This window comes from Melospiza melodia, chromosome 6 (genome assembly GCF_035770615.1).
Source record: "Melospiza melodia melodia isolate bMelMel2 chromosome 6, bMelMel2.pri, whole genome shotgun sequence".
In the NCBI taxonomy this organism is placed as follows: domain Eukaryota; kingdom Metazoa; phylum Chordata; class Aves; order Passeriformes; family Passerellidae; genus Melospiza; species Melospiza melodia.
Window position 1 is genome coordinate 31,128,029 of NC_086199.1, and position 12,628 is coordinate 31,140,656.

General features: G+C 36.0%; 1 protein-coding gene across 1 annotated transcript in view; it reads left to right on the forward strand.

Annotated features, from left to right (window-relative positions):
- The window catches only part of SPRED1 (sprouty related EVH1 domain containing 1), a 61,770-nt gene that overhangs the window by 30,697 nt on the left and 18,445 nt on the right, over positions 1-12,628 (forward strand). The window contains exons 2-3 of the mRNA XM_063160485.1: positions 3,391-3,565; positions 11,382-11,550. Of these exons, the coding sequence (XP_063016555.1) occupies positions 3,391-3,565; positions 11,382-11,550 (344 nt within the window). The remainder of the gene's footprint in view (positions 1-3,390; positions 3,566-11,381; positions 11,551-12,628) is intronic.

Genomic DNA, 12,628 nt, shown 5'->3' on the forward strand with positions numbered 1-12,628 from the left:
AATGAAACTTCACACAACATATTTATTATGCTGTCTTAAAATTGCTTTGTTTCAGGTTTACTAGCTATAGTACTCAGACACATGCTGTACTCTTCAGTAAGTCTTCACTGCTAGAGGGAAAAAACAGTGTAGATAACCTTTTTTTTTCTCTTTCTCCTTTATTCCAATTTATAATTCCCTTTAATCACATTATAATACCATACTCTTATCTCCTACCTGAGGCACTCAGTTGTTAGAAAGATCTGTTTCCTCACTTATTAAAAAGTAAAGACATCTTTTATTAAAAAGTAAAAGATCTTGGATTTCAAGTGTCATTGTCCCCAGTCTTACTGAACCTCAGTACTGACTTTAAGAAAGCAGCATGCTCCTTTGTCCAGAATACCATTTCCTTTAAACCTTGCTCTGCCTCAAGAATTTCCAGTGGCCACAACCAAAACCAGGGAGTCTCAGGAAAGGTTGGCAGTACAGTAGCTTTGGACCTGCTGTTGCAATGCTGCCTTCATGCTCCATTTCACACTCTTGTGGTAGCTTTGGTAAAAGGCTTTGTAAGAGCAGTGCTCAACTGATTGCTCTGCTTGGCTTTTCTTTTGTTGAGGTATTCCTGATAGAGCTGCTAACATGCAAGAGTAGGTAAAAACCCTAGGCTGTGTTAGGAAAACACTAGAGCCTTGTCTGCCCTCTTTCCCACTGCTAAGGTACACCAGCAGTTTAACCATTTGTTCTAAAGTTCCCAAGAGTAGATGGGGCTATAGTCCTTACAGATACAGGACTTCCAAGTGCTTTTGTAGTGCCAATAGTGTGACATGCAGATCCTGTTGTGTTTGCAGAGGATTTTGGAAATGGGAATCATTTATAGGTCTTGCCGCTGCATTCTGGTTAATTGCAAACCAGCTTGTGTTGTTGCTAAAAATAGCTATATTTGTTACCAATTGTGAGTTCCATTCAAATACAAAAAAAAACATTTTGAAACAACCACCAACAGAAACATAAAACTAAAAATCTTTTTGTAGACTTTGGCATTTTAACAAGTACAAAATTTGTCCACAAGGGTGGTTATATGGATCTACAGGATGGTTATTGAATTGAAACAGGCTAGTTTCAATTTAAAAGATTGTTCATTAAATATTACCTTTTGGAGAATGTCATTTTGCACTAATGCAGTGGATTTGATAGTAGTTTCTAAAATATTTGAAAGGCTAAATGTTTAAAACATTCATTTGGAATATATGAGAAGCAAATCTAAAGATTGTTAACTAGACCAGACTAAGCATCTCAGTGTAGGACAGGGGGAAAAGCCCCAACACTGACAGAAAACTCTATTGAATGGAAGTAGCTTAAGCCTCTGTCTTTGCTTCTTAGCAGTTCTTGGAAAGAAAATGTATGTGGAGTGTGAACTTCCATTTTAAGAAAAAATTAATGTTGTAGGTTTTTCTCATGTAGCCTAAGGGAAGTTCTCCTTAACTGAATTCTTGCTGCAGTTGGGGGATATACAAATAAAAGCTCTAATATTCAGATTTGCAGCCAAATATAGAGTGAAAAACTTAAAAGCTAAATTTGTGGTTCACTTAAATTGAGAATACAAAGACAGTGTTTAGGCTTAACCAGTTGTTACATCCAATTTCTTACTGGTTTGGAGGAGAGTCCTGGTGTCCTCAGTTTCTGTCAGAAGAGGCTCCTCTGAGAGGAATGGGATGAGACTGCCTGTGTATGAAGTGCACAACTGCAGTCTGACCTTAGCTCTGAGTGAAACACAGTGATGGAGACCAGTGAATAAATGATTCAACTTTCAGTAATATTATTCGGCATTGAGATGCAGCCAGTTGTGTTTGCAGGTATTGAAATTGTGATAGATGCATACCAGGAAGGATTGGATTTTTCTTTATTATATTTCTCAGCTCTGTTTGAGTATTTTACTGAAAGATGTTGGTAAAGAATGGTGAGCAACGTTGACTGAACATCATTTTAACTGTGAGATAGAGAGAGGAGGGGGCTGTGCTCAGAGGCAGCAAACTAAATACAGCTGCCCACAAGCTAAAAATTTATAGTCTTATAAAATTTTCCATTTTACAAACCATTATGTAGTTGGGCTTTACATGCTTGCAGCAAAATTCTTATATATATATATGTGTGTGTGTATATATATATGCACACAAGTGAATCATATTTATGAATCATGCATGTGTGTGAGAATGTAACATATTAATTATGCAAAAAAGCCTACCTTTGTTATTTTTGGGATTTTCAGGGGGATGTTGGAAATAAAGTAGTGATCTTTTAAAAGTGCAACAGCTTCATTAATAGTTTTATCTCAAATCCAGAAGGAACAACTTTGATCTCTTCTAATGTTTCTTCTTCAGCCCTTAAGTTTGACATCACTGGTGCTAAGTGGCATAAATACTTAAACCCTCAATCAGGAATATGTTGCAAAAAGATAACACCTTATTTTAAGGTAGTGAAATGTTCAGTCATCAACTGCTACATTCATCCAGTAAACTGCACTTCAAATGTAGCCTCTTATCATTGGCAAACCATGGGGTTTTCCAAGTGATATAGTGGCAAATTCATAACCAAAACTAAAAGTTTTCATTTAATTTAAAAGAAAAAACTAAGAGCAGAGAAAGAGGGAAGTGACCAAAACCTCTTTTTCCAACACTCTGGAGTTTGGCTTTTAAGTAACAACATGGTAATAATTTGTTTATTTTATAAAAATACTAAATGATGGAAAAATGCTAGATTGTAAAGTTACAGTAATTTTACACACGATACAAATACAGGAGAGAAGCAGCAAGTAGACACTGCAAATGTGGATCTTAAGTAGTTGTAACTGGTCCTGTTTTCAAACCCCACCATGTGTGTCCTGACCTGCCCTTGCAAAGAACAAGTTATATGCATGGGGAGGAGGGATGGATGAAGGGAAGCAGAGTTTCTGGCTAGAAGCCTGCTCTTGTTTAGATTTCAGTGACAGAAGGCCTGACCTCTTTCTGTTTTCTTATTCTCTTTTCTGTGCAATTTCATGGTGGCTGACTGGCTTCATGATTAGTCTAAAATAAATCAGGAGTTGGTTCATATTCTCTTTCCTGCCCTCTAGCTAGATCATTGAGTGTAAAGTTTTTGGAAGAATATGAGTTTTGATTTGTCAATTATGTTCTCTGGTTAAGCCTCTTTACAAAAAATCACGACCTCTGAGAAGTCCTAATAAAGGCACAAAAATATAGAGGAACATTTTTTAGAGGGTGATCTTAAATTGTTTTCTTCTAGGTGATGTTTGTGGAAAGACTGCTAATTATTGTGATCTTGGTTGTGGGTTTGTTGGTTTGTTTTGTTTTTAACTTGGCTTAGGTTTTACTAGACTTCATGGAAAACTAATGTCTTCTTTTGCTTCTCTTTCAGTAATAGTTATGCACGAGTGCGAGCTGTGGTGATGACCCGGGATGACTCAAGTGGTGGATGGTTACCACTTGGAGGGGGTGGACTAAGCTGTGTCACAGTCTTCAAAGTCATTCCCCAGGAAGAGAATAGCTGTGCTGATTTTCTTATCCATGGAGAACGACTCAGGGATAAAACGGTAACAATTTCTATCTATTTAATAGAGATACTAAAATAGATGATATAAAACTATATGGGGCATAGGTATAGATGCTTGCTTATTATTGCCTCTAAACTACAAAGTAAATTTGTAGTCTCAGTCTAATGCGCTGCTGAACTTCTCTGTATCTGTGATTGTGTACCAAAAGAGCCTGTTATTTGGTTTTGATTCTGCTTTTCTAGAATCAAGCGCATTGATTTTTTTTTTTGAACTCTCCATCCATATTGGGAAAAATTTTGCTATTAATTTTTCTTCCAATGAAAGATTAGAGTTAAATCGTGTTCCTATAGCAGTGATACTGCATTTAGGAGTGTTGGAAATGAGAATTCTATTAAGAACATGAAACCAGGTGGAATTGCTCAGTAGTGATTTGGTTAGCTATGGAATATGGCTATGATAAAAAGAAGCCATTTTACATGAGAACAACTTTGTATTGGAAGACAGATGAAGCTGACAGGTCCAAGAATTGACCTGGCTTGATGAACACATAGACAGTATTAATTCATCAGCTACCTTACATAAAATACCAGTAATAAATGTCTCGTAAGAGGCATCATGAATATCAGCCTCGCAAAAGAAAAACTGGTGCAGGATCTCAGCCATTTCTACATGTAGACCTAAGGAAGACAAAATGGGCTTACTAAGGATTGCTTGGTTACTTGTATGGCAAACAGATTTCTGAAAGGGGCTGTGTTTTACTGTGGAAACAAAAAGAAGTAGAGAATGCACAAAAGCTCCATCTTAATGACTTTTTTCAAGAATTTATTATTTTCTGCAAATGAATGTTGACTCCTCTGTAAGCTTAAAAGATAGAATTACTTCCTATACTGTACTGCTGACCCTTCCTCAAGCACACCAGTTTCTCCTCTGAGGCAGGACTGCTGATTTTTCTGCCTTGACTGTGACTATTGTAGGAAGAGAGCATATAAATAGAAATTGTGCTGACTCAGTTGTTTCAGTGGGGCGTAGCGCAATTAGCAGAGTACCCTGTGTTCCCGCACAGCTACGTGCACCTGCAGTTCCTTCCTCACTTTGCAGTAGTTCCCTTTAGAACTTTTTTTAGTCTTGTCAAGGCTCTTTTTGAGAAGCTTAATTGCATTTAGAGATACTTGATAATTTTTTCTTAATTCTTAATACTTGGAATATTCACAGCTTGCCTTGAGAATAATAAAATGCTTCAAAGTAGAGACTGGTTTAATGTCTTGCCTGCATGCATATGAAGATGTCCAGTCATCAGTGTCCTGATCTGTTTGCAGTGTCCTCTCTCCCATTTCCCCTCGGCAAGACTTGTTTTGTTTCCACTTCTGGTAGAAGGTTTTAAATGTTTCTCCTCCTCTTCCTGTCTAAAGTCAAGCTCATGTTAGCTTGAATATTTTTTCCAAACATTTATTGTCTTGAACAGTTTGTTTTGGTTTTGGCTTTTTGGTGTGTGTGTCCCATCCTGTGTCCATCTGTCTTCTTGTACTTAGGCCCCCCAAATGTGACCTAACAAGATTGCAATCTTGCTGTAGTTATGGGAAGTTGCTATTGGAAGTCAGCCTCTCAAAAACACAGGATAAAAGGTAGAAGAAGTGCAGCTAGGACGCACATCTCTCCTGTGTATATTTAATAAAACTCAGGGAACTAACATGTAAATTTAGGGTGTGGAGAAGAACACTGGAGAACCAGTAATTAATTGATAACTGAATGAAAGTCACTGTGTATTCATGTATTTCTACAGATTTCAGTTAATGCAATTATAAGCAACAGCTAATGAGTAATGAATTAACAACCAAGTTGTATGGAATGCAACAAGACCCCACTTGGCACAGAAAGAACAAGATCCTACACTAAGAAATGTGATGACAAAATTAGGTCATGACGCTTATTTAGAAGGGCAGAAGATAGCAGGCGCTGAACAAGAAATTCTGTTGGACACGTCACTGATTCTAAAACTATTCTGATCATTATGCTTTCAATATGGTTAATGGTTTTACATTCATTCTTAGGATATTCCTGTGGATTCACTGTTCAAGCACAATTTTTAACCTTTTCTTTAATGAAGTCAAACAAGTGGGGTTTTAGTCCAAATGGAAGTGACAGGTGACTATTATATTTCATAATAATTATATATATTTATTTTAAAGTAAAGTAAAAGTGGAAGCCACTGTATTTGCTATTGAGTTGAGACCAAATATTTTGATAATCTTCAGATGTTGTGGAAGTGTTATGCTGAATCTACTGTTCCTGTGCACCAACTTCCCTTAAGTCTCATTTTAGAATGCCCTTGGTAAATCTCAATGGCTGTATAATCTTTGAAGTTAGTAGTATGCTGTTTAGTTGGTTGCTCTGCCATTGTATTTGAAAAGACGTTACAATTTTTTTTTTTAAAGCTTCCTAAACAGTTTCTAACATTTCAGTTACTCAGGCTTTGAGTACATGTGTCTTCAGGAATGTTTAATTAATAATCTGCTGTAATATCTACAAGTCACTTGGACCATGGTTTCCATTTCACTGAAACTTTTGCATGGTACACACAGCTGTTTATGAAAACACTTCTGTGGATTAAAAGAGAAAGTCATTTTTACAAAGCAAAACTTCCCCACATTCTCTAAAGTCACATGTTGCTGAAATACCTTTCTAATCAAGATTATATCTTGATTTTCTCTAGCCAATAAGTCTCTTCTTTTGTGAAATGGCTTAGCTTCCAGAAAAGGTGCAGAAATTCCCTTAACATGAAAACCTAGAGTGTGGAACTTGGAACACTTTTCTTTGTCATGGGGAAGCATAGGTTTTGAAATATCTTAGGTTAGAAAGTAAATGGAGTTCAGAACTATAGCTTTTACCTAAGATAAATGGCAATCATAATGCCAGTATAACTGTTTAACCACCAATGTGTCAGATTGTGAAAGGTGAAATTTTCTCTAAACCAGCTTGAAATCTATAGATGAGATGTTTGCTGGAGATATTTTCCAGATGCCTATTAAATGGTTATACTGAAGAGGAATTAGCTTTAGTTGCTGCTGCTCCCCCTAATTGCAGTTCCATTCCAGTTTACCAATCTTTCCATGTATTTTATAGGCTATGAAGGCATTTAGTTATAACAATAGATCTCAGTCTGTTAGTCAGCTGCATAAATTAAATACTCCGGAATCAACATCAAAATATTGAAGATCCTTGTTGGAGAGGGCTCATCTTGTTTCTTTTTAGACCTGAGGGGCAGGTTGCTGTCAGCCCTTCTATGAATCAGCTTCAATCTACATGTAAACTTCCATAATTTTTGTGCATACACAGCTATTTAAAACATCTTGTGGCATTCACAAAAAGCATCCTAGTTATCTGAGATGAAAATCAAACTGGTGGCTCCATTGAATTAATTTGAGAGAGAATGCTTCCCACTAGTTTGCACAGGTTGTTTAGATTTGTGTTGGAATGTAAGGGTGTTTCATGAAGACTTTTCCCATAATTACACATTTCCCCCTTTATTATAATCACCTTCCTAGATCAGGCTCCAGCCAGTCTGCTTGGAACAATTGCACTCCCTCAGAACCTGGTCAGATCTGCTGTTCTCTTTCAATGTGTTCACAGTAGCTCTCTTCTATCTCAATAGCTAAGCACATATTAGGCTCAAACTTTCTAGTTTTTAGGCTTTGGGGAATTTTACCTTCTTGAATGCAAAGTCTAATAGGCTTCTCTGGTTTGTTTTCTTCTCCAGACTTTTCTCCTTTTATTAAAGGAGAGAAAAAAATATTACTAGTATCTTTTAGATCATGAATCAGGAGTAACAAAGTTTAAAATCTTTCCTTTGAATGAAAACTAATTGTGTAAAGGAAGAGACACAAAGCTAAAACTGAATAGAAATACCTTTCTGTTCTAAAAATCTGCTGTTTACAAACTTAATATTTTACTTTTTAAATTGTGTTTGAAGTTTGAGGGAAGTTTGATTCTGATGGGCTATAGTACAACTCAGTACATCATCTTCTTTTTTGAACTGAATGTAAAGTATGCGTGGAATAATTGTCAAATGGTTACTGTGACACGGGGTTCATGTACTCTGTAGCATGAATCCGCTCAGGTCGTGCTGCTTGTTCCCAGGAGTAAAGCAGAATAGGCATTGAAAAGTGGTGTGTTTGTAAGTTTGTAGGTTTGGGTTGGGAATGAGAAACAGTGAGGCTGTCTATCTCACATGTTCTCTTGTAAGCTTTGAAAGTACAGCTAGAAAACAGTACAATAGTGTCCAGGATCTCAAAACGTGCAATTATTGAGTCTGTTACCAAGATAGAAATTTGTATCAAATGCAAAAGTTTTGGGATTTTTTTGTTTGTTTGTTTTCTGAAATAAGCTCTAAATAATGATGTCATATCTTCAATACTCATTTCTGTTTAAAAGTATTTGGATTTTAAGTGCTAAAGTAGAAAATTTCTGACTCTGGGGATTGATATTATCCACATAAGCCAGATAGATTTTATTATCTTTAAAAATTTAGTTTTTAGAGTTGAGAAAAGAAACATTAGGCTAACAAGTATTTTTGAGTAGCAATGAATTCATTACTGTTACATTTAATGACATCTAGATATTAAAAGGAGCTTTTAAATAAATAACAGGAGACATAGAGCATAAATAGGGCTCTATATTTGTGCTCTGAGAGTTTAAATTTTGGTCACGTGGATCTGTTTTTCTTCTGTCTTGAGTCTGATGATTCTGCAACATTTTTAATTATGTGCCAAGGTAGATGTTTCATATTTGTATGGAAGTCTTATGTTTAAGTCTCCAAATGAAGAAAACTTTCAGAACAGTAACCCATGGGATGTTTTTGGAAATGAAACTTAGTTAAGCTGTAGGCATTTTATTTACAATTTTTCAGGCTTTTGCTGTGCTTATCCCTGGAGATCTTGGGGAAGGTTTGGGAGTGCATATTTTGGATAATGATGTGGAAGAGTATATGATCTTCACCTATGATATGGAGAGTTCTGAACCATAGCAAAGCACACTAAAAATAATTGGAGTTTTGAAATATAACTGCATTGAAAAAGCTTGGTTTCCATTTCCAGGCCTTGGAGAATATGTGTATGAGGATACTCCCTCCCCAGCCCTCATGATAGCTCACATGCTTGAGTATAAGGTAGCCTTTGGCAAAATTAAGTTTTACAATTAAAAAATTCACTATTGTTGCAAAGCATAGAAGTGTTTCAGGGAGAGAAAAATGCTTCTGGGGATGGTTGGTATGTTTTTTAATCTGATCTGCAATTTTTTGTATTTCTGAGTGTAACAAATACTATCGAAGTGCTGGATGTTTATAAATTTGTGTCTCACTGCTCATTGAGACCCATAGCTTTTCAGCTTTCTCTCGGGTAGGGCAGGAATCAAGCCTTGCTTAATTTTAATGCAACATATTTTTCCCTTTTCAATGCCTTTTCACTTATATCTTCTGTGTTAAGCAGCTTGTTTTCATACAGGTTTGAATGGGGAAAAAAATCAGTGTCACTCCCTCAAATGTGTTGTTTCCTTGAATCAAGTTGAAAACAATTACAGTGTTGGATGGGATGTTTACTTGTTTTGTTAATCAAAGCTTGTTATATCATATGTGAGGGTTGGAAGTTGGGGGTGAGTGTTGCTTTTTGGGCTGGAGGGAGTTGGTTTGGGAATTTTCTAGTTTGGTTTGTGTGTCTTTGAAAACCCTAACTTCTACTCAGTGGTGAAGTTTTAATCCAGTTTTCATCTCTAGTGGTAACATTTTTACTGGGTATGAATTTTCAGTGTGAAGTAATCTGGATTAATCCCTTGGGCACCAGAAAATCATTGTAATGCTATAAAATCAGGCTTGCAGTACTTTTTGTTGATGTTTTGGATGACATGGCACACAAAATAGACTGAAAATAGTTGTTGTTAATGTATTAGCGATTCCCCCTAAAGAGCTCTCAGACCTAGAAAAGGCAGTGGTGTGAGAAGCCTTCCTTTTTAACTGTTCTTTGAAAGAGGAAGCAAGTTTAAAATCATCCAGAGGAACAAAGAACTATTTGATGCACCTTAGAACTGCAGAATAATCCTTTTTTTCTTCCTGCAACAACTTTTCCCACAGACCTACAGCAAACAGATTCCTTTTTATGTTTTCTTGTAAGCGTTTTTACCTACATATTGTTGACCATTTAGGGAGATCTGAGTGGAGAAACAAAAAATTACATTAATGCTAAAGGAGTTTATATGTGCAGATAGATTATTATCCTTTTAGAGGCAGAGGTAAAAGGCAGTAACAGTTGAGAGGAGATGATTACTGGTGGGTTGTAGGGGGAATAAATAATGAAGTGCAAGAGAAAAAAACCTATTTGCCTGTGTAATAATTAGACAATGAAAGGAGAAGAGGAATGCAAAGAATATGTAGGAATAACCCAAATATATATATATATATTTATATATTAATTTGAGGGGGTTTTGCTGTTGTTTGTGCTTTAACTAATTTTACCATATTCTGTGAGGAATTCCCTATTTTTTCTTTTAAAAAGCCACGTATGTAACAAAACAAAAAATGAAAAAATTCTAGAAGTACATCAATGAAATGATAGAATATTGAAATTCCTCATTCATCTCTCAGTCAGTGTAGGCCTCCATCATCAAATACCAATACAGAGAGACATATCTTACTGGGAGCTTCATCATACTGCAGTGGGAGCAGATCAATGCATTTCCCTCCATACTTTCCTGTTCACATTTGATTTTTTTTAATCAATAAATGCTCAGTGCAACAATGCTGCTTAAAATAATTTTTACCAGTAAAATAAAAATGCAAATATAGTTTTAAAACCAGTCTATTTAAAGGAGAAATGATAAGGCTTTCCAATACCTGAAGGGAGCCTGCAAAAAAAGCTGGATAGGGATTATTTAACAGAGAATAGAGTGACAGGACAAGGCAGAATGACTTTGATTTTAAAGAGGGTAGATTTAAATTAGATACTAGAAAAAAATTCTTTATTGTGAGGGTGTTAAGGCACTGGAACAGGTGGCCCAGAAAAGTGGTGAATGCTCCATTCCTGGAAGTGTTCAAGGCCATTTTGGATGGAGCTGTGAGCAACCTGGTCTAGTGGAAGGCGTCCCTGCCCATATCAGGGGGGTTGGAACTGGACGCCCTTTGAGGTTTCTTTCAACACAAACCATTTTATGATTCAGTGTGAAGACTGTGACTTTGCTTTAGAACTGAATGTACATATATACCTCTAATGATTTTGTAGCCAAATACTTCTGTTCATTATTTGCAGTTACTTTTTTTTATATACAATACACAAATGTATTTTTGTCTAGGTGCAGGCACTATAAAGATTTTATTAATCTCATTTTTTGTAAAGAATTCTCTTGTATTACTTTCACTTGTCTAGTAGCCTTTCTGAGAGAAATCTGAAAATCTGCCTGAAAGCAGCATGAAGTTAGTCTAGTGCTAAAAAATTTTGTAGATCTCAGTGATACAGCAAAATTTGATACCAGCACACATAATACTTTTTTGGGGGATGTGACCTATTTCATTTGCTGAACATCTACCAAGTCTATACTTGTTGTTGCAGCTATGAGATTCTTTTATAGGTATGAGATTTTTGAACAGGAATGTTGACTCAGTAAACAAATAGTGTCTTCAACCCATACTATTTATCAGCAATCGATAGTGAACAATTCATAATGGAAATGAAGTTAAAATTACATCCTTGTAGCAGGAAGAAATTTGAAGAGGGACCTCTATGATGTATGTTTTAGTTCACAAAGACTACCTTTTGTTCACAAATTCGATATATTCATCATTGATATTTTTTTCCTTCTGTTTTCTTTCTGCAAGGTGGTCTTGGAATGCACATTAAAGAAAGACCTTGTTTACAACAAAGTTACTCCTACTTTTTACCACTGGAAGATTGATGACAAAAAGTTTGGCCTCACATTTCAGAGTCCTGCTGATGCAAGAGCATTTGATAGAGGTATTCGGAGAGCAGTAGAGGATATTTCTCAAGGTACATATTTCAGGTGAAAGACTTGGTGGGGGGGATGAATATTGAGTCATTACTAAAAAAGATGTCAAAGCACTTTGTGTAACATTTTCATTGACAGTACTTAAGGATGTGGATTAAACTATATATATCGGGATTTTAATAGGTAATAGTACTTCTGGCATTTCTAAAGTGCCATTCATTCAAGTGTCTTAAATTGTTTCACAAACACTAATTAGGTAATTTCCTGAAACATCCCTACGTAATAAAGCATTGCCTCTTTCTTTTAGACATGAAGAAATGGAGGAAGCTGGAGTGTAATATTCTCTCACTTGGATCTTAGAAGCTTTTTGCAACTCCTGTGTTCTTGTAGGATAAGCTGGGAAGTTGAATAATTTGTGACCTATTGAGTTCTCTTTTTATCTACACATACTTTCAGTTAATAGTTTTAGTTTTTACTAACAGCTGAGTTAGTAGTAGTTCTGTGTTCAGCATGGTTCTGAGGACAGGTTTTTTAGAAACAGAAGAAGAATTTACTCAGATAACAATATGGCCCACTCTGGAATGAAGTTCCAGAGTTTCACTGAATTAGTGGAAACCAGTGAGCAAACTGAAAGATATCATCAAGCCTAGATTCTAAGCTGAAAATATGATAAATGTATTGCTGGATTGAGACAGGGAGGGAAGAGAACATGTGTCTGTTGAATTGAAAGAACATCTCAGGCTTGTAAAAAGTAACTTTAGGGATTTTATGTGTGTTATCCTACTAATGAAGGGAGGAGCATGTTTCTGAGGGGAAATGGTTTTGACATACTCTAATGACTGCTTTGGAAATTTGTTGGTACAATCCATATCCCTTCAAGACAAATATTTAGAGAACATGAGAGTAATTTTCTTCTCTTAGGGTCTCACACTTTCAATTTCTGCCAATTTATAGCAAAATAAAACAGTGTGCATTCCTGCCAACCAAATGATCTGTCTTTAGTTTTCAAAGTGCTACATTAAAAGGAGTATACTCCCTTGCTTCTGACTGCTGATGACACTGAAAATGCTTTTATAAGGAAGGTGGGAACAAGAGAGAGGAGTGTGGCTAGGAATACTC